Source organism: Gymnodraco acuticeps, unplaced genomic scaffold, assembly GCF_902827175.1.
Source record: "Gymnodraco acuticeps unplaced genomic scaffold, fGymAcu1.1, whole genome shotgun sequence".
In the NCBI taxonomy this organism is placed as follows: Eukaryota; Metazoa; Chordata; class Actinopteri; order Perciformes; family Bathydraconidae; genus Gymnodraco; species Gymnodraco acuticeps.
This window is the reverse complement of record NW_022991720.1, coordinates 202,503-221,728: the sequence shown is the minus strand read 5'-3', so window position 1 is coordinate 221,728 and position 19,226 is coordinate 202,503. Positions and strand designations below refer to the sequence as shown.

At 44.3% G+C, this 19,226-nt stretch overlaps 1 protein-coding gene across 1 annotated transcript; it reads right to left on the bottom strand.

The window, feature by feature from the left end:
• Window positions 1–422: 422 nt before the first annotated feature.
• On the bottom strand, window positions 423–19,174 carry LOC117534744 (gastrula zinc finger protein XlCGF49.1-like). The gene is made up of 2 exons (XM_034199003.1): window positions 18,679–19,174; window positions 423–2,128 (listed from the first exon to the last, which is right to left on the bottom strand). Exons 1-2 carry the CDS (start codon window positions 18,820–18,822, stop codon window positions 1,514–1,516), a joined length of 759 nt encoding a protein of 252 aa, XP_034054894.1. The 5' UTR covers window positions 18,823–19,174; the 3' UTR covers window positions 423–1,513.
• Between the last annotated feature and the right edge of the window lie 52 nt (window positions 19,175–19,226).

Here is a 19,226-nt window from a genome sequence, read left to right as displayed (position 1 = left end):
TATTGACCCAAATAATCGTGATTATGATTTTTGCCATAATCGCACAGCCCTACTAAGTAGGCTCGAACCTGTATGGCTGAATTCCCCCATCCAATCTCTTCATATTGCTCAAAACTTCTTCGTCGGCTGACGAGTCCGAACTCAAATACTCCGTTTTCGTGTGTTTACAAAGTGAACGCATGGATGACGTCACGACCATCACGTGACTACTGAAAATGGGCAAAATGGCAGCGGCCTGACGGAATATACAGGTTTTGATAAAAAAGAGCTATAAAATCATTATTTACCGGGGAATATCGCTGATTTCTTCAGGGTATGGTTTAAACATAATGTTTCACTAAATACTGAAGTTTTGATCAATTATCTAATGAGTGGAGCATTCCTTTAAATGCAAGAAATTACTCAACTGTTGAAAAACAACTTTTTCAATGATTTTACCTAGAAATGGGAGGTTTGATATGGGCCTGTAATTGTTCATTACTGAAGCATCTAGATTATTCTTTTTTAAGAGTGGTTTAATGACTGCAGTTTTCAGGGCCTGTGGAAAAATACCTGAGTGAAGAGATTTGTTTACTATATGAAGTAGATCTGAGGCCATGCAAGGCAAAACATCTTTGAAAAAGAATAAGGAGTAAGGCTCACCAGCCAATTTACAAAACAAACTTAAGATGAACTGAGAACAACTTTCTCCTAAAAGAAAGTGACTGAAGTACTCCATGCACAAAGATAAACTGGAGCACATCTCCTAACAATGAACAAGTTAAACTAACAGGTCTCACACAGAGACACCACATTACACATGCTGCACACGTCACACAAGCAGCCCAGAGGAGAAGGATTATGAAAACTAAATTATGATTTCTCTCAGAAAGACAAGACACAAGACAAGTGAATAGATCCAACAATATAGAACCCTATACAATAAAGTGAACATATAGGTACAACAGAAATACAAATACATAGTAATAAAAACGTCCTAATTCTAATTAAGGTTAAACTATTAAAATGTAAAATAAAAGAATGTAAAAATAAATGTTGTTATTGAAAACTATTAAAAAAAAACTAATATAAGATAAAAGTAGGTAAATAATAAAGACTAAAAGACCATTTAAAGTGGGGGGTTGCTAATAATAAGCTAATCTAAAGAGATGTTTCTTTAGAAGGCGTTTAAAAATGTCCACTGAGCCTCTCTGATATTTCCTGGTGTTCCACAATTTGGGAGTGTAGTGGATAAAAGCCTCACCCATTTTATTTTGGGGGACTTTAGGGATATTTAAAAAGCTGAGGAGGACCTCAGGGACATACAACGAGACTGACTCTGTGAATTGAAGTCTATTAGTCAGACTTCAATTCAAAAAGACTCTTAAAATATAACAATACAGCTCTCAGGACTTCAGGAGGAGGAAACAGCTAGCTTGGCTCTCATAGTTGTTCAAAACAATGCAGTGTGGATTCGCTCGTGGACTTTAAGGTGAATACTTAGAGAAAACGTTTTCCCACACTCTTTACACTACTATGGTTTGTCTCCAGTGTGAACACGGTGATGTGATTTGAGAGCACCTGATTGAGTGAACACTTTCCCACACTCTTCACACCAATACGGTTTTTCTCCAGTATGAATACGATGATGTGTTTGAAAATTACCTAAGTTCTGGAATGTTTTCCCACACACTTCACAGCTGTACGGTTTTTCTCCCGTGTGAACAAGGTGATGTGATTTGAGAGCACCTGATTGATTGAATGTTTTCCCACACTCTTCACAGCTGTACGGTCTTTCTCCAGTGTGAATACGGTGATGTGATTTCAGATCACCTGATCGAGTGAATGTTTTCCCACACTCTTCACAGCTGTACGGTCTTTCTCCAGTGTGAATACGGTGATGTGTTTTGAGATCACCTGATGTAGTGAATGTTTTCCCACACTCTTCACAGCTGTACGGTCTTTCTCCAGTGTGAATACGGTGATGTGTTTTGAGAGCACCTGATGTAGTGAATGTTTTCCCACACTCTTCGCAGCTGTACGGTTTTTCTCCTGTATGAATACGCAGGTGGTTCTTTAAATTTCCAGATTTTGTAAAGGATTTGTCACATTGCTGACAGCTGTGACGTCTCTCTCTTCCTTTCGGTTTCTAAAACAGACGGACAGAGAAAGAGAGAAAGTAAATCTAAAAAGCATAAATACATATACAGTTAACACAATAAAAACTTACTTAATACAAACCTTCAGTTAACAAAATACTTATTTTACTAACCGTTTGCGTTTAATATATTTGTATTATATTTGATGCAGTAATACAGCAACATTCTACATGAGATTTGTGTCAATCTTTTAACTAAATAAACTACCCAGTAATAAAACTTGTATAGCCCTTATTTGATTCATTAGGTATTCAAAGTTGTAAAATGCGCTAAAAGCTGAATCCAGATGTATTTTCTCTGTCCATTCATTCTACTGAGCTGAGTGAGGGAGATTGGAGGCGGGGCTTAACCAGTTAAGCCCGAAGGTCCCCCCAGTGGACCCCTCCCACAGTTTTTGTTTTCTCACATGTCTCAGGGCTTCTTAACATTTATGAAACTATTAATGTTTCATACCCTTTTAAAGGTAAGAAACTCCGCTAACTGACAATAAGAACAATTGTTAGCTAAAAAAAACACAAGAGTAATACCAAGCCTTTGAATTAGCATTGAGCGAAATAATGCTAACTAATGCTAACGCTTTTTTACACACAACACACGGTAGAAATGCCCTTATTACTATATTAACTGCACAAACAAGATATACGATTTAAAGCTGAGACTCCACAGATTCCACACATGTAATGTCATCACTGTCCGACCTCGAATTCCTGGAGCTATCAGCCAGAAAAGAGAAAGTAAACAACATCCGGTTCCAAAAATATTACAATAATTACGTCTTACCTTTTTTGATTTGTGATCAAAAGTTGTGTTCAACGGAATAAAAACGCATCTCAAGATTAATCCAATGTCTTTGTGTCACGTATAATTTTTTACTGATAATCAATCATCATATTTATGGCAATATACTCGGTATAAAGTATTGCCGTCCAGGCTTGCACTTTCAGATATGCTTCGTTTGCTTCTCTATTACGTCCGCTATGGTAATGTTTACGGAGATTTGGGAACTGCCCATCGATTCTATTGGTTCTGATGGTTAAGAAAAAGGTGTAAATCACACGAATCGACCAATGGGTTCCAGAGATATGGTCCTGCGCAAATTATAAAGAATGGCAGCCAACTTAAGTACATTACGCAGCCGACTTCATTTATTGTTTACAACGTAACGAAGCAGGAAATGCAGCCGGACCCAGAGCGCACGGAGCACAGAGCGGACAGCAGATAACGGAATTGCAGTTTTATTGCTTATAGATTATCAGAACATTTCAAAGGGGACATAGCCCCATTGGATATTAATCTATGGATTAACTACATCATCGTTTTTATCGTTTTAATGCCATTGAAGACCAGTTTAGACCAGACAACGAGGAAGGTAAGTCATTGTTAGCCTAGCGCATTAGCGCTAGCGCCATTTATTTTGATGTACGTTTTTGTTGATAACGTCGCGAGTTTGTATCTTTCAGTGTTGGGCTGTTCAGGTGGGCACCGTTAGATTCTGTGTCTCCTTGCGATCATAAACAATGTGTTGGATGTGCAGCTAGGATAAGTAATAAGGGAGCGAGGAGTGATTTTCGGTGCTGTAATAGGTTAGCATTTTTCGCTCGGGGCTAATTCAGAGGCTCACTGTAAGAGTAGGCCTATGTTTTATTTTATTTTATTTTTATTTTTTTTCACAACAGTTGTATTTGGATGGAATGAATACCTATAGTGATAATTCAAAGTAATAAAATGATTTTTACTGTGAAAAAGTTCAAATGGAACCGATGGTTCCCAAATTACCCAGAGGTGAGTCCGCTTAGACTTTATTTTTCTAAATCTCTCTAAAAAGGTCAAATTTCACTTGTTTTGCATCAATCTTGATACAGGGTACTTATTATATGTTATAGTTTGGATTCCTAAAGCTTTTAGTCTACTAACCCATCATGCAAGGGTGGTTTTCACTATAAGTAAAGTTTTTTTTTTAGGTGGACATTAGAATTTACATGTTTTTACTATGTTCCATCTGAATTTACTTTAAAATAAAAACATCTATATTGATTCTGACACTTCTACATCCAACTCACAGATGTAACCTTGCTTTGAGAAAAATAATTATTAATTTACCCCTTTTAGAAGTGAAGATATATCATTTGTTGTGTTAGTGGCATTTTCGAGCCTGAAACCTGAAAAACAGGCTCAGGGCTTAACTGGTTAAGGGAAAACTCAACTGCGCATGCTCTATGCTCTCGCCAGCAAGGCATGATGGGTAATTTGTGACGTTTTGCTCTTGAGAATGTCAGGCCATTTTGACTTAATGTGCCAATGAGCAGCTCTCATAACAATGAATGAGGCCTCCGACACTGTATCCAGTTCTTATTAAACATCCATGAGTGAAACACAGGAGAGCTGGAGCTTGATGGCAAACACTGAAGGTTTATTATGAAGTTACGGTCGGAGAATTGACAAAAACATGTGTTGCAGACACGAGGTGACACAGCGTAAAAAAAACGCACTTAGCATAGAACCTCCGTTAAAATACCCTTATTGCTTATCGTATCTGCAAAACAATACATCAACTAGCAAGCTGAGATTCCACAGATTACGGGACATTGTCTCACCTGAGCTCTTCTGTTCAATGGCATTAAAACGATAAAAACGCTGCTGAAGGTTAATCCATAGGTTAATCCAATATGTATGTGTCACTTTGAAATGACTAATGATAAACCATCCTCATATTTATGTCAATAACGGAGATTTCATATCTCTGCTCTGATTGCTACCAGAGTGCAGAACAGCTTCCGGTTCCGGGGCACTTTGGTTGTGCATCACTCATTCACCAATGGGTAATGTTTAGATGGATTTTAGGAACTTCCCCTCGATTCTATTGGCTGCAACGGTTAAAAAGAGGAGTCAATCGTCAAAATTGAAGGAGGGGGGCCAGAGATATGGCAAATCCACCCAAATGACCCCAGAAGTGGGTTTTCTTCTAAATCTCCATAAAAAGGTCAAATGTCACTTGTTTTCCATCAATCTTGATACAGGGTACTTATATGTTATAGTTTGGATTCCTAAAGCTTTTAGTCTACTATCCCATCATTCAAGGGTGGTTTTCACTCTAAGTAATGTTTTTTTTAGAAGTGAAGATAGTCATTTGTTTTGGGCATAGCATTTCCGAGCCTGAAACCTGAAAAACAGGCTCAGGGCTTAACAGGTTAAACAACAGTTAAAAGTGTGTTACTTGCAAACTGTGTAAAGTCGAGCTTGCACGGGAGCACCACAATGATGCGGGAACATCTCAAACGTAAACAAAATACCACCCGATCAAGATCCCTCCGCCTCGCGTCCGTCTCTCTGATCATACTGTCGGGGTTTCTTTTTCCAATAATCACATTATCCGGCTTATTACACGGCCAAATACTAAACAAACTGACGACTAACTTGACTTATTTTAACAGAATAACAAGGCTATTATCACGATACTATGCTGTATAGTGTAAGAAAAAGTTTTTAGAGAGTACTTGTCCATGGACAAGTGAGTTTGACAATATACTTGTCCGAATACATATTTCACTTGTCCAGAATGGAAACAAATTGGGGCCACTGGAATCTTCTTCTTCGTCATCGTATTTTACATTTTCCCACGTTTTTTACTACACCGCTAACGTAAGTGAGCGGTAAGATTTTACTGCATCACACATAGGGTTGGGTATCATTTGGATTGTAACGATTCCGGTTCTGCTTTTCGATTCCGGTTTTTTGTCTTCTGCCATCCTTTACTCCGAAAAAATATTTATTTCTCAGAATCGAAGGGGAAAAATACAAAAGCATTGCACACAATTTAAACCAATCAATGTTGTGTAATTAACAAGGATAATCTGGTGTTTTTTAGTCGATGAGTAGTGCAGATATCACTGTAAAATCAATCGACAGTAAGGGGAATACTTACTTCTGGGTGTACAATTCTCCGTTATCCAATGGGAATGGACGCTCACATTGCCTTTTAAGGGCAGCTGACACAAACGAATGCCGTGCTTCCATGAGCGTCAAATCCCGCCGCAGATGGGAATACATTGAAATCAGTTGAAAGCTATTTGCGTCCCTTAATGAAGCTGAAGGAGCCTAGGAGCGTCACAACTGCACGCCACGGGACCCTGACCAAGCGTCGCTCCTGGACGATTATGGAGTGAGAGTGTGTTGGATCCGGAGCATAGAGAGAGAGAGAGCTGTGGTCTGCGGGGCTCGGCCTCACCTCCTGTCCTCACAACTGTTATTGTTAAGTGTAAGTATTAATATGTCTGCATGTAACTGCACTATAACTGTTCCACAGTAAGAGGGCGCTATAGGCGTAAGGAGGCGCAGCTATTGTAGCTGACGTCAGGTATCAGGGATTGTTCCCTCCCCTTCTATCTCTCTCTCTCTAGCTCTCATGGAGAGCAGGTCAAGTGGTGCAATGCGCATATGAAAATAAACCACGCCAGTTAAGGCTAAAGAAGACCTCGTCGTCATGACCAGTTTATTGCTATACATGTGACTCTATCAACAGATTATGGGCCCAGATCACGGAAGAGCGAAATAACGATAGCTAGTTAGCTGAAAAGTTTAGGCTAGTTTAGCGGCGGGAAAACTGCGGGACACTAAAGCTAAGCTAATGGGCAGCTAAGCTACAATCAAAAGATGGCGACCAGAGGCAGAAGCAAGTGGCCCACATTTGACGGAAGGGCAGAAGAATACGAGCTCTGGGAAGAGCGGATGTTGTGCTGTATGCACGGAGTGGGGCTGAAAAAGACAATTTTGACGGGCCTCACGGGAGAAATAACGGAGGCCGCGCGAGCTCTGGATACTAAGCTGAACACCGAAGCATACTGCGAACTAGCACCACTCCTAGACAACACAAGCTTGGGGCTGATATTCTGGGACACAAAGGACAAAGGCCGAGAGAGTCTAAAAGTGTTAAGAGAACACTACATCGGCAGAGGTAGGCCCCGGATTGTATCCCTGTATATAACATTGACCGCGCTGAAGAAAGCTAACGCAGAGACTGTGACTGAATACGTCATCAGGGCGGAGCAGAGCATCACGGCGCTCAAAAGTGCAGGAGAAGCACTGAGCGATGGACTAATGATGGCGATAGTTATGAGGGGACTACCGGAGATGTATAAACCGTTCACACTGTTGGTGACGCACGGTTCAGCGGACATGTCGCTGGGGGAGTTCAAGGCCAAGTTGCGGAACTTCGAGGCCTCAGAAGACTCAGACCCGGTCGCCGAGGAGGCGGGAGAAAGGGTAATGAAGGCCGGGGCAGTGCCAAAGAAAAGGACCGGACCCCCGACGGAGATGGCGTGTTGGCGATGTGGAGAAAAGGGTAACCGAAAAGATAATTGCACAAAAACTGTTTGGTGTAGTTTCTGTAAAACTTTGGGACACGCAGACAGAGTGTGTAGAAAGAAGCGCGAACAGAGTGCTCGGTACGCGCGCGTGCAAGATGGCGGCTGTGGACAAGATGGCGGCAGCGATGGACGTGAGGCGAGTCGAGACGACGCCCGGAGAGCAGCGGGAAGAGAGGACTTCACCTTCGGGGCGCAGACAGCATACGCCAGCCGGTTAGCGCAGCAGCAGCAGGCCCAAAGGAAGGGACTGATCGTGGACACAGGTGCCGATTCAAGAACTTTGACAGCACCTTCGAGCCGGAGAGACACAGCATGGAGCTGGCAGACGGGAAGCGCACGGGAGAGGAGACGCACAGGTATGCCTCATAGACAGTGAGGGGCGCCGGTGTACAGTGACGTTGAAGAACGCCCTCTACATACCCTCGTTCCCCCAAAAACTATTTTCTGTAAAATCTGCTACTGCAAATGGTGCCAAGGTGTTCTTCAATGAAGGTAACGATGTTCTTGTGGAGCCTGACGGTACGAGATTTAACATTGAGGTGTACAAGAGAATGTATTATCTACAAACAGAATGTAATGAAAATGATGTGTGTAATGTCAGTCATGATATTCAGACATGGCATGAGATCATTGGTCATTGTAATTACGAGGATATACTGAAGCTGCAGGCGGTAACAGTAGGCATGCACATTAACGGTGAAAAGCATAGACCTAACCAAGAATGTGATGTGTGTATAAAGGGAAAGTTCACTCAAACAAGAAACAGAGGTCTCACAGAAAAAGTAAAGACACCACTTGAGCTAGTTAACACAGATCTAGCCGGTCCAGTAAATAATGAGTCCATAGGTGGCTTTAAATATATGCAGTCTTTCACAGATGTGTATACAGGGGCAGTGTTTGTTTACTTTCTCAAAGCAAAGAGTGACGCACTTCAGGCCACAGAGAAATTCCTTGCAGATGTAGCTCCGTATGGCAGCGTAAAATGCCTGAGGTCCGACAACGGAACAGAGTTTACAAATAGAGAGTTTCAGTCACTGCTGAGAAGGAACAAGATCAGACACGAGACGTCCTGTCCTTACTCCCCGCACCAGAACGGGATAGCTGAGAGGGAAGGGCACACTCTTTTCGAAATGGCTAGGTGTAAGCTAATAGATGGTAACTTACCTAAGAGTCTATGGCATTATGCGGTCCAAGAAGCAGCTTACACCAGAAATCGGTGTTTTAACAAGCACACGGGCACCACCCCATATACAGCACTGACAGGAAAAAGGTGTGATCTAGCCAGGATGCACAAGTTTGGGTCAGTGTGTTATGCTTACCAACAGGACAGAGGAAAACTCGAGTCCAGGTGTGAGAAAGGACTTTTTGTAGGGCATGACAAGGGCAGCCCCGCTTTTCTAGTCTATTATCCCGGTAAGTAAAGTTTGTCACAAAGACAACATGTGAGAACGAGACACAGACACAGGAGCCAGAGCTGGACTCCAGAGTAGGGTGTGAGAAAAGAGAGACGCCACAGCCTAGTGTACTGAGCACAGACATGCAGACAGACGGTCAACAGCCACCGGAGGATGATGGCGAGAAGCACCCTAGGGTGACGTCACGTGCCTCATGCAGTGGGAGATATACCCCGGGAACATAAACCCCCAAAGTATCTGAAAGACTATGCCCAGAGAGAAAGTGACGAGGATGACAGTACACTTACCAGCATAGATTACTGCTACAGAGTAGTGAGTGGTGTACCTCAGACCTTTAAAGAGGCCATGATATCCCCTGAGTCAGGAAAATGGGAGAGAGCGATGGATGAGGAGATGAGGTCTCTGGAGGACAATCATACTTTTACTCTAACAAAGTTACCCGAGGATAGACAGACAGTGGGAGGCAAGTGGGTGTACTCAATCAAGGAGGGTATTGAAGGGCACGACAGGTACAAGGCCAGGTTTGTAGCTAAAGGCTACAGTCAGAGGGAAGGAATAGACTACGGTGAGAAATTCTCCCCTCCAGCTAATCTGACCAGTGTACGGGTAGTTATGCAGAAGGCAGCCGAAGACGACTTGATTTTACACCAGATGGATGTGAAGACAGCCTACCTGCACGCACCCATTGATAGGGACATATATATGGAACAACCTGAAGGTTACGAGAAGAAAGGAGAGAAGCTAGTGTGCAAGCTAGAAAAATCCATTTACGGCCTGAAACAGTCTGGGCGAAATTGGAACGAGATGCTTCATGCATGTCTAATTGAAGACCACTTCATACAGAACCCAGTAGACCCCTGTGTTTACACAAAGGAGTCAAAAGAGTCAGGAAAAGTGATAATTGTGATTTGGGTGGATGATTTGATCATCGCAGCAGACAACACTAGAAACCTAAAGCAGGTGAAAGGTATGCTCTCCACCAGATTCAAGATGAAGGACCTGGGCAGGTTCAAACATTTTCTAGGCATGGACTTCGAACAGTCTGCCAGTTGTGTAAACATATCCCAGAAGAGATATGTGGAAAAGATCCTGAATCGTTTTGACATGCAGGAGTGTAGAACTAGGGAAACACCATGTGATCAAAAGCTAGACTACAATGAGGATGCACAAAAATTGACGGATGTAAAAATGTATAGAGAAGCTGTAGGCAGCCTCATTTATTTGACAACATGTACTCGCCCTGACCTATGTTTTGTAGTGAGTAAGTTATCACAGCATTTTGCTGATCCCACAGAAGAGCACTGGATTACAGCAAAACATGTTTTCCGTTATCTTAAAGGTACAGACAGCTCACTGGTTTCATGGAAAACAAAGAAACAGCCCACAGTGGCACTATCAACTTGTGAAGCCGAATATATGGCTCTAGCCTTGACAATACAGGAATGTATTTATCTGGAACAACTGCTCGAAGGAATGGATACCTATGTATATAAGAAAACTGTTGTTTATGAAGACAACCAGGGAACCATTATATAGTGATATACAGATCTAATGAAGTGATATAAAATATCACTTCATTAGATCTGTCATCAGAGAAGAAAAGATGACACTGGTTTACTGTCCTACAGATGACATGGTTGCAGACGCTATGACCAAGCCTGTCTACAAATTTGTTCCCTCCCCTTCTCTCTCTCTCTCTCTAGCTCTCATGGAGAGCAGGTCAAGTGGTGCAATGCACATATGAAAATAAACCACGCCAGTTAAGGCTAAAGAAGACCTCGTCGTCATGACCAGTTTATTGCTATATTGTTGTTACAACCCGGCTCCTGGGCTGCAACAAAAAGCAGGGAGGCGAGACGAAGGGTAAGAAAATAGCAATCGTTTATTCTCTTATAAACAATGTAATGAAAAAACCAGCCACAGATCCCCGAGGCTGGCATGGAGAGAGTGCCCAGAGGAGTCAGAGCGACGTATCCGGCTTGCTCCTCCTATATCCTTTTCATCGTGGCTCACCCGGCAGGTGCGCCTCAACAGACAGATTGCAGCTGGGACCTGCAATCACACAGAAAATACACACAACCAGACGGCACCCCACGTGGTGTGGAGGGGTCGTCACACTCCCCCCCCCATAAGAAAAGAGTTCCCCTAAGAACACCGTTAATTAACCAAAATAGCTAGGAGCTCTTCTCCGATATTCCGGCGTGGACAGAAAACCACTCTGGCCAGTCCCTTGACCCAGCCCCTGGAGGAACCCGGAATGTCCCTCCAGAAACCGCAACCTAGCCCCCGGCAACAAACCCAAGACCTGACCCCCAGGTCGCTGCCGAACTGGCCCACCCGTCCGACACGCGTGACATAATCCAACATGCCGAGACACATCTCTCCTCAACCCAGGCCAAAATAAATACTGCAACAGGTAACCACATGTTTTACGGACACCCAGATGTCCCGCCTGCCCATGCGCTTTTCTGAGGACCTCCTCACGAAACCTGACAGGAACCACGATCTGATACACTGGCCCACCAATGAAACCTTTCCCACATGACCACCACTTTCTGACCAGCAATCCCCCTTGCAGCTGACAAGCCCTGGTGACACCATTTCCATCCCCGGTGGAGAGAACCGCCTCAAAAAACGGACTGAGGGAGACATCCACTTTCTGCTCTATCACCAACTCACTGCGGGATACCGATAACAACCAGTCAGGAATAACCACAGAATCTATCTCACTGACCTCTTCACCCTGCTCAGATTCCTCCTGTGCACGGCTCACAGCCCGGGTCACAGAGCAAGCCACAAACACTCCAGGAGAGCACTTAACATTCTCCTCTGCGTTAACGATCACAGTGGGTGAAGATGACTGCGTGGTAGGCGGTGGGCCCTCAGCACACACACGGCTGCCAGCCAGGCCGTTACCCATAACATCCACACCACCAATCTGCATTACAGGCCGGACCCCCATGGCGACCTCACCCTGCACCAGACCCGAGTTAAGCACAACAGAATGCAGAGGAACAGGCACAACACTCATTCCCATACCTCACATCTGGACAAAATCCCCAGTTCTAGATTTGTCAGAAAACGGTAACACAGAGCTCAGAATGTATGAGTCATACGATGCAGTGTCTCTCAAAATCTTTACCGGCACGCTGATATCACTTCCCACCAATGACACGTATCCGGTTGACACAAATGCAGAAAACAGTGGGTCCTTCCACCCGCATGGCTCATTAATCCGCTGACAGGGAGAGATGACAGGTAACGGCACCACAGACACAGCACAAGCAGCAGAGTTAAACTGGCCTACACAGTTCCCCCTGCTAGCCTTAGCCTTTGGACAGTCAGCCTTCCAGTGCCCTCTCTCCCTGCAGAAATGACAGATTTCTGAATCACCCTGTGGCTGACCTCGCATCTCACGCTCACCCCTGTGCGGATTAGCTTTCTCTTCCCATCTCCCTGCACGATACATACCCCCTTCATCCTGGACCCTGAAGTCGGGACCGCCCCTGTGCGTTAGCACATAATCATCTGCCAGAGCAGCAGCCTCTGCAGCAGTCTTCACTTTGCGCTCGCTGATGTAAACCGCAATGTGGCTGGGCACAGAATTTAAATTGCTCCAACACCATCAACTCACATAATGCGACATACGTATCCACTTTCAAGGAGTTACACCACCTACCGAAAGAGGTAACCAGATCCCTGGCAAACTCAATATGTGTCTGATTGTCAGACATCTCCCAGGACCGAAACCTCTGTCGATAAGCCTCAGGGACCAACTCGTAAGCCTTCAACACCGCAGTTTTAACCCTCAGATACACTTTGCTGTCCGCCACTGTTAAAGCAGAATAAGCTTCCTGGGCCCTACCTGTTAGCACACACTGCAGCAATAAGGTGCTATTAGCCTCTGACCACTCTCTGCTCTCAGCAACACGCTCAAACAAGGAGAAAAACGTACCTATGTTTATTGCTGGGACACACAACCAGACGGCACCCCACGTGGTGTGGAGGGGTCATCACACTGTCAACAGTTATTAATCCCGGTACCGGACAATTGTTATTTGTTCCTACTCGGAACCAAGTTTTGCTTCCCAGCCCTGCCACTGTGCTACATGTCCCGCCCCCGTCTAACAGTACAGAAAGTGGCGAGATGCATTTCCTTAGGAATGACACAACAAAACAAATATACAGCTACGTCTTAGGTTCATAGCAGAGGTGAGAAGTGTTAAATGTTGTACCATTATGTGCACCCTTGCTCATTGTGTCCTGCAGAGGGCAATGTTGTCTGCAGTGCGTCCAGGACGTGACGTCACTGACTATACCTTGCGCTACCTGTGGCCTCTCAGATGTTGTTTGGATCGAATACAGAGCGGCAGCACAACCGCATCTCTCCTACCACGATATAAATAAATATGCCTAATAAAGGCTGAAGAAAGCTGTCTACTTCTGAGTTCTATTACATCTCCACCGCAACGCACTCCGCCTAACAGGTTATGGGCCCAGGAATGCCAGTCTAGACCAACAAGGTAACAGAAGAACGAGCTGTTAGCCAAGAGAAGCTACTAGTGGGACCTGGATGAAGACGGCGCTGAGAGACTCCCGCGTAAACTGAAGACACAGTGTTTCTACAAGCCGCAACCCAATGTTTGGAGATAAGTGAACTGTATAAAGAGAAGACGTGTTAACGTGGATGCAATGTAAAAAATGGCCGGAGCAGGAACACCCCAGCAGATTTTATTCGATGGAACAGAAGATAAGTATGATCTGTGGGAGACGAGGTTCCTTAGCCGTTTGCACATTTTGAAACTAAAAGACACTATTTTGCGAGTGCCCACGGGTGAAGCCGCATTAGCTGCAGATCCAGGAAAAAATGAAGACTGTTATGCACAGTTAGTGAATGCCCTGGATGATAAGAGCCTGTCATTGATAAGACATGATGCCGCCGAGGATGGAAGGAAAGCCCTGCAATTATTGAGGGAGCACTATTCAGGAAAAAGCAAGCCAAGGATTCTAAACCTGTATACATCATTGACCACCATACAAATGGCAGACAACTGTTACTGATTACATGATAAGGGCTGAGAATAAAATTGCAGCTCTACGTGATGCAGGAGAGAACATGAGTGATGGGCTGCTTGGAGCCACCATTTTGAATGGACTGCCAGATTCATTCAGGCCACTGGCTGTCCATGTAACACAGAACGAGGACGATGTTACATTTAAAGACTTCAAGAGAAGACTGAGGGTCTATGAAGAATCTGAGAAGATGAGGACGACTGGATCTATGGACAGTGTGATGAAGACTAACACAAGGCAAAGTAGACAAGGCACCAAGACACACTGGAAGAATGGAGAAGCCACTCTGACTTCAGTGACTTGTTACAAGTGTGGAGAAAAAGGACACATTAGAAGCAAGTGCACCCAGAAAGTGTGGTGCAGTCACTGCAAGAGCAACACACACACAGAGTCCCTGTGCAGGGAAAAGGGAAAAGAAGACGGAGCCAGGAAGGTTGCAGAGGAAGAAGAGGAGGACAACGGCGACGAGGATCATTGCTTCATGGCCAAGCAGGCAAACAGCAAGAGGCCATCAGCCAACGTAAAGAAGAAAGGCATCATGGTGGACGCCGGAGCGACATCCCACATAGTGAACGATATCGCCAAGTTCAAGAGCTTTGACAACACATTCCAGCCCGACACCCATTCAATCGAGCTGGCGGATGGGACCAAATGCAGCGGGATGGCACAATGCAGAGGGACGGCACTGATCTACCTGCTAGACAACGATGGACGTCAATAAAGAGCACAGCTGCATGAGGCACTGTATATGCCGACGTATCCACACGATATCTTCTCAGTGGCAAGAGCAACAAATGGAGGAGCGACAGTCACTTTCAAGAAGGGGGACAGCCACATGATCACCAAGAGTGGTAACAACCGGTTTGACCTCCATGAAAGTGGTAATCTGTTTTACTTGCCAACTGTTCAGAATTGTTTTGATAAATGTAATGTGTGCCACGACATGCAAACTTGGCATGACATTTTGGGACACTGCAATTATGAGGATGTACAAAAGTTACTGGGTGTGGTAAAAGGCATGGAGATAAGAGGCAGTGCAGTCAGGCCAGCACAGCTGTGTGAAATGTGTACAAAAGGAAAATTAACCCAGACAAGGAATAGGGAGCCAGACAGAAAGGCTACAGAACCTTTACAGCTGGTCCACACTGATTTAGCCGGTCCCATGAGAACCCCAAGCTTAGAAGCGCACAAATATGCAGTCTTTTACAGACGACTATTCGGGTGCCATAACTGTTTATTTTCTCAAATCCAAAAGTGATGCAATACATGCCACAGAGAGGTTCTTGGCAGACTCAGCACCTTATGGAAAAGTAAAATGTTTACGTTCAGACAACGGTGGCGAATTTACTAATAGAGAATTCAAATCACTGTTAACCAAAAATAGGATTAGACATGAGACATCTGCACCCTATTCACCTCACCAAAACGGCACAGCAGAGAGAGGTTGGCGAACCCTCTATGAAATGGGCAGGTGTATGCTGTTAGACAGTAAGTTGCCAGACACACTGTGGAATTATGCTGTACAGACGGCAGCCTATGTAAGAAACAGGTGTTACAGTAATCGCACAAAGAAAACACCTTATGAGATGCTCACAGGCAAGAAGCCAGACATGTCCAAACTTCAGACATTTGGATCTGTGTGTTTTGCCTACACACAAGAGAAGGGGAAGTTAGATTCCAGATGTGAGCAGGGCATTTTTATTGGATATGATAAGAACAGTCCAGCTTATCTTGTGTACTGTCCAGACACAGATAAGGTCCAAAAACACAGGTTGGTGAAATTCACAAAGAAGACAGCCAAAGAGAAAGAAACACAGACACCTGGGTCACACATTGAATGTCAGGACAGAGAGGTACAGCCCAGGGTCCTTGACAATGAGGAAAATGTTGATGAACAAATGGGAAATGCATCAGGTCAAAGTGTTCAAGGCGATGTTTCTGTGGCTGAATGTGAACAGCCAGGCACTGAGAGTGAGGCTAGAAAGAACCCACCTAGAGCTAGGAGAAAGCCAATGCACTTCCAGGATTATGAGACTGAGGATACAGTAGACCAACTGGTAACATGTGTAGACTCTTGTTATAGACCTGAACTTGCTCCTATGGGTATTGTCCACAGTATCTGACCATTATATGTGTAATGTGTGTATATGTAAAGCGCTTTGAGTCATTGAAAAAGCGCTATAATAAATGTAAGGAATTGTTATTATTAATTAAAAGGCAGGAAGATTTAGTTTTACACCAAATGGATGTGAAAACTGCATACCTGCATGCACCCATTGATTGTGAGGTGTATTTGGAACAACCTGAAGGTTATGAGAAAAGTTAGTATGCAAATTACAGAAGTCCCTATATGGTCTAAAGCAGTCAGGCAGAAACTGGAATGCTCTGTCACATGCATATCTCACTGAAAATCCTGCTGATCACTGTCAATACACAAGGGGGAAAACAAAACGAAGTGATTCTGATTGTATGGGTTGATGATCTGATAATTGCTGCTAACAATGAGGAGGTTGTGAAAAGTGTCAAAATGATGCTCACTGATAGGTTTAAAATGAAAGACCTGGGGAAATTAAACAATTGTCTTGGTATAGATTTTAACCAGTCAGAGGGTCAAGTCACAATGTCACAGGAAAGGTATGTGAACAAAATCCTCTCCAGATTTGGAATGCAAGATTGTAGGGCCAGAGAAACCCCATGTGAGTCCAAACTTGAATACACAGAAAATGCTGAAAAAATGGAAGAGCCAAGGATGTATAGAGAGGCAGTAGGAAGTCTGATCTATTTGGTTACATGCACTAGACCAGATTTAAGTTTTGTGGTCAGTAAACTTTCCCAGCATTTTGCTGAACCAAGTGAAGAGCATTGGAGCACTGTGAAGCATGTGTTCAGGTATCTTAAGGGTACAACAGACCGTGGATTATGCTTTAAAAAGGATGACGCAGGTAAACTGGGCCTAATAGTCCATAGTGATGCAGACTGGGCCTCAGAGGTTACAGACAGACGTAGCACCACAGGGTACTGTGCCAGTCTGAGTGAGAGAAGCTCTCTCATTTCATGGAAGAGTAGAAAACAACCAACAGTTGCACTGTCTACCTGCGAGGCAGAATGCATGGCCTTAGCGTCAGCCATACAGGAGTGTATGTATTTACAACAGCTACTCAAGGGTATTGATGAGTATCAATATGGGCAAACCAAGGTTTATGATGACAACCAAGGAGCTATTGCACTTGCCAGAAATCCAGTAAATCGGCAGCGGTGCAAACATATCGATATTAAATATCACTTTATCCGAGAAACTGTGAACAGTGGGAGGATATATTTGGAATATTGTCCTACTGACAACATGGTAGCTGACCTAATGACAAAACCAGCCACTAAGCTACAACTGAAAAAGTTTGCTCAGTATTTGTTTGGCACTTAAAGTGCAAGAAATGCATATATGTGCCATTGTATTTTGTTGTTAATTTTGTATTGAAGGCCAAATGGAGAGAATATTTGTTTTGTTTGTATTCTGTTATGAAAATGTACCACAATAAGCTAGGATCGAGTGGGGGTGTTAAATGTTGTACCATTATGTGCGCCCTTGCTCATTGTGTCCTGCAGAGGGCAATGTTGTCTGCAGTGCGTCCAGGACGTGACGTCACTGACTATACCTTGCGCTACCTGTGGCTCGAGATGTTGTTTGGATCGAATACAGAGCGGCAGCACAACCGCATCTCTCCTACCACGATATAAATAAATATGCCTAATAAAGGCTGAAGAAAGCTGTCTACTACTGAGTTCTATTACATCTCCACCGCAACGCACTCCGCCTAACAAGAAGTAACTAAGTACATTTACTCTAGAACTGTACTTAAGATTCCAGTCTACGAGAAACTTAGGTTATATAAGTGTTACGGCCCGTCTACACTACAGGCGTCGAAAAAGCTTGAAGCTGGGCGTGTCTGAGGCTTGGCGATTTTTTGCGAGCAACGCGACCAACAACCAATCACATGAATCTCCCGCCCCCGACATACAAAGCAATAGCAATGTTAAAACGAAGTAAACTGGATATAAAATCCCCAAACAGGCGAAAACCTAGCAGTTTCACCCGCTGTCTCTGCCACCTCCCTCCATGCCTCGCTCCTCCGGTTTGTATCCCGGTAGATGAACAGAGACTGATCATACAGCACCGGGTGATTCACTACCGCTATAATGAATTTTCCCTCCATTTTTTTGAATATGAGGAAATGACCTGCGTAGTCTCTCCCAGCATACACGCGGTTTGATTGGCTAGCTTGTACTGGCAGATTTGCATAAACGGGATTTCATTGGCTGACGCCAGCTTCGAGCAAGCATCGAGCCTCAAAAGTTGAACATTGTTCAACTTTTGACGCCGATAGACGCTCGCGATGCTTGCAACGCCTTGCCATGCTACCCACAATGCAGTTCGGCGAAGTTTGAAAATATCCTACGTCACCCCATTCAAATGAATGGGCGAAGCGTTGAAAGCATTTTTTGACGCCTGTAGTGTAGACGGGCCGTTACAGCCATTATTTAGTTTTCATAAGAAAGGCCACCTAGTTGTGACGTCTGTAGTCAACACACTATAAAAGACTACAATTCCCACAGCTCCCGTTACCTCCCATTAGCTCCCATTAGCTATCGGGAGCTCCCGATAGCTCCCATTATCTCCCGGTGCAAACTCACCTGAACGAAGGTTGTTTTCCCGGATCCCGTCATCCCGGTGTCTCGTCCCGGTGTCCCGGTGTCTCCCCCCGGTGTCCCGGTGTCTCCTGAGGCCGTTAAACTCTCCCGGTTCTCCGGTAAATCCTCCGGAGCTGCGGAGGCCATGGCTGCAGTCGAATAGTCCAAAATGCAGCTCCTAACGTATATCCCTTGAACTCTGTGTGAAACGTCACGGGGTTAAGGGATAGTGGATAGGACAATTCAAAAGGACTATTAGGAGAAGAGACTGCGGTACTTTCGAGAATCCGTCTGCACTCTTCAGGTCTTCAGGCTGCAGGCGGCGGGAGGGTTGCTTCTTCTTCTTCTTCTTCTTCTTCTTCTAAAGTAGGAAGAACCAACTTGCTGTATGGACGGATGCAGTGCTTTGTCTGAGGGGGCTGGTGGCAGGGTTATGGCTAGATCCGTGTTGTGTAAATATGACGTCACGTTCTCGTTGTAACTCTCGTTGTAACTCTCGTTGTAATCGGAGCGGCTCGGAAACACATCTACAGCAGAAACATGCAACATAC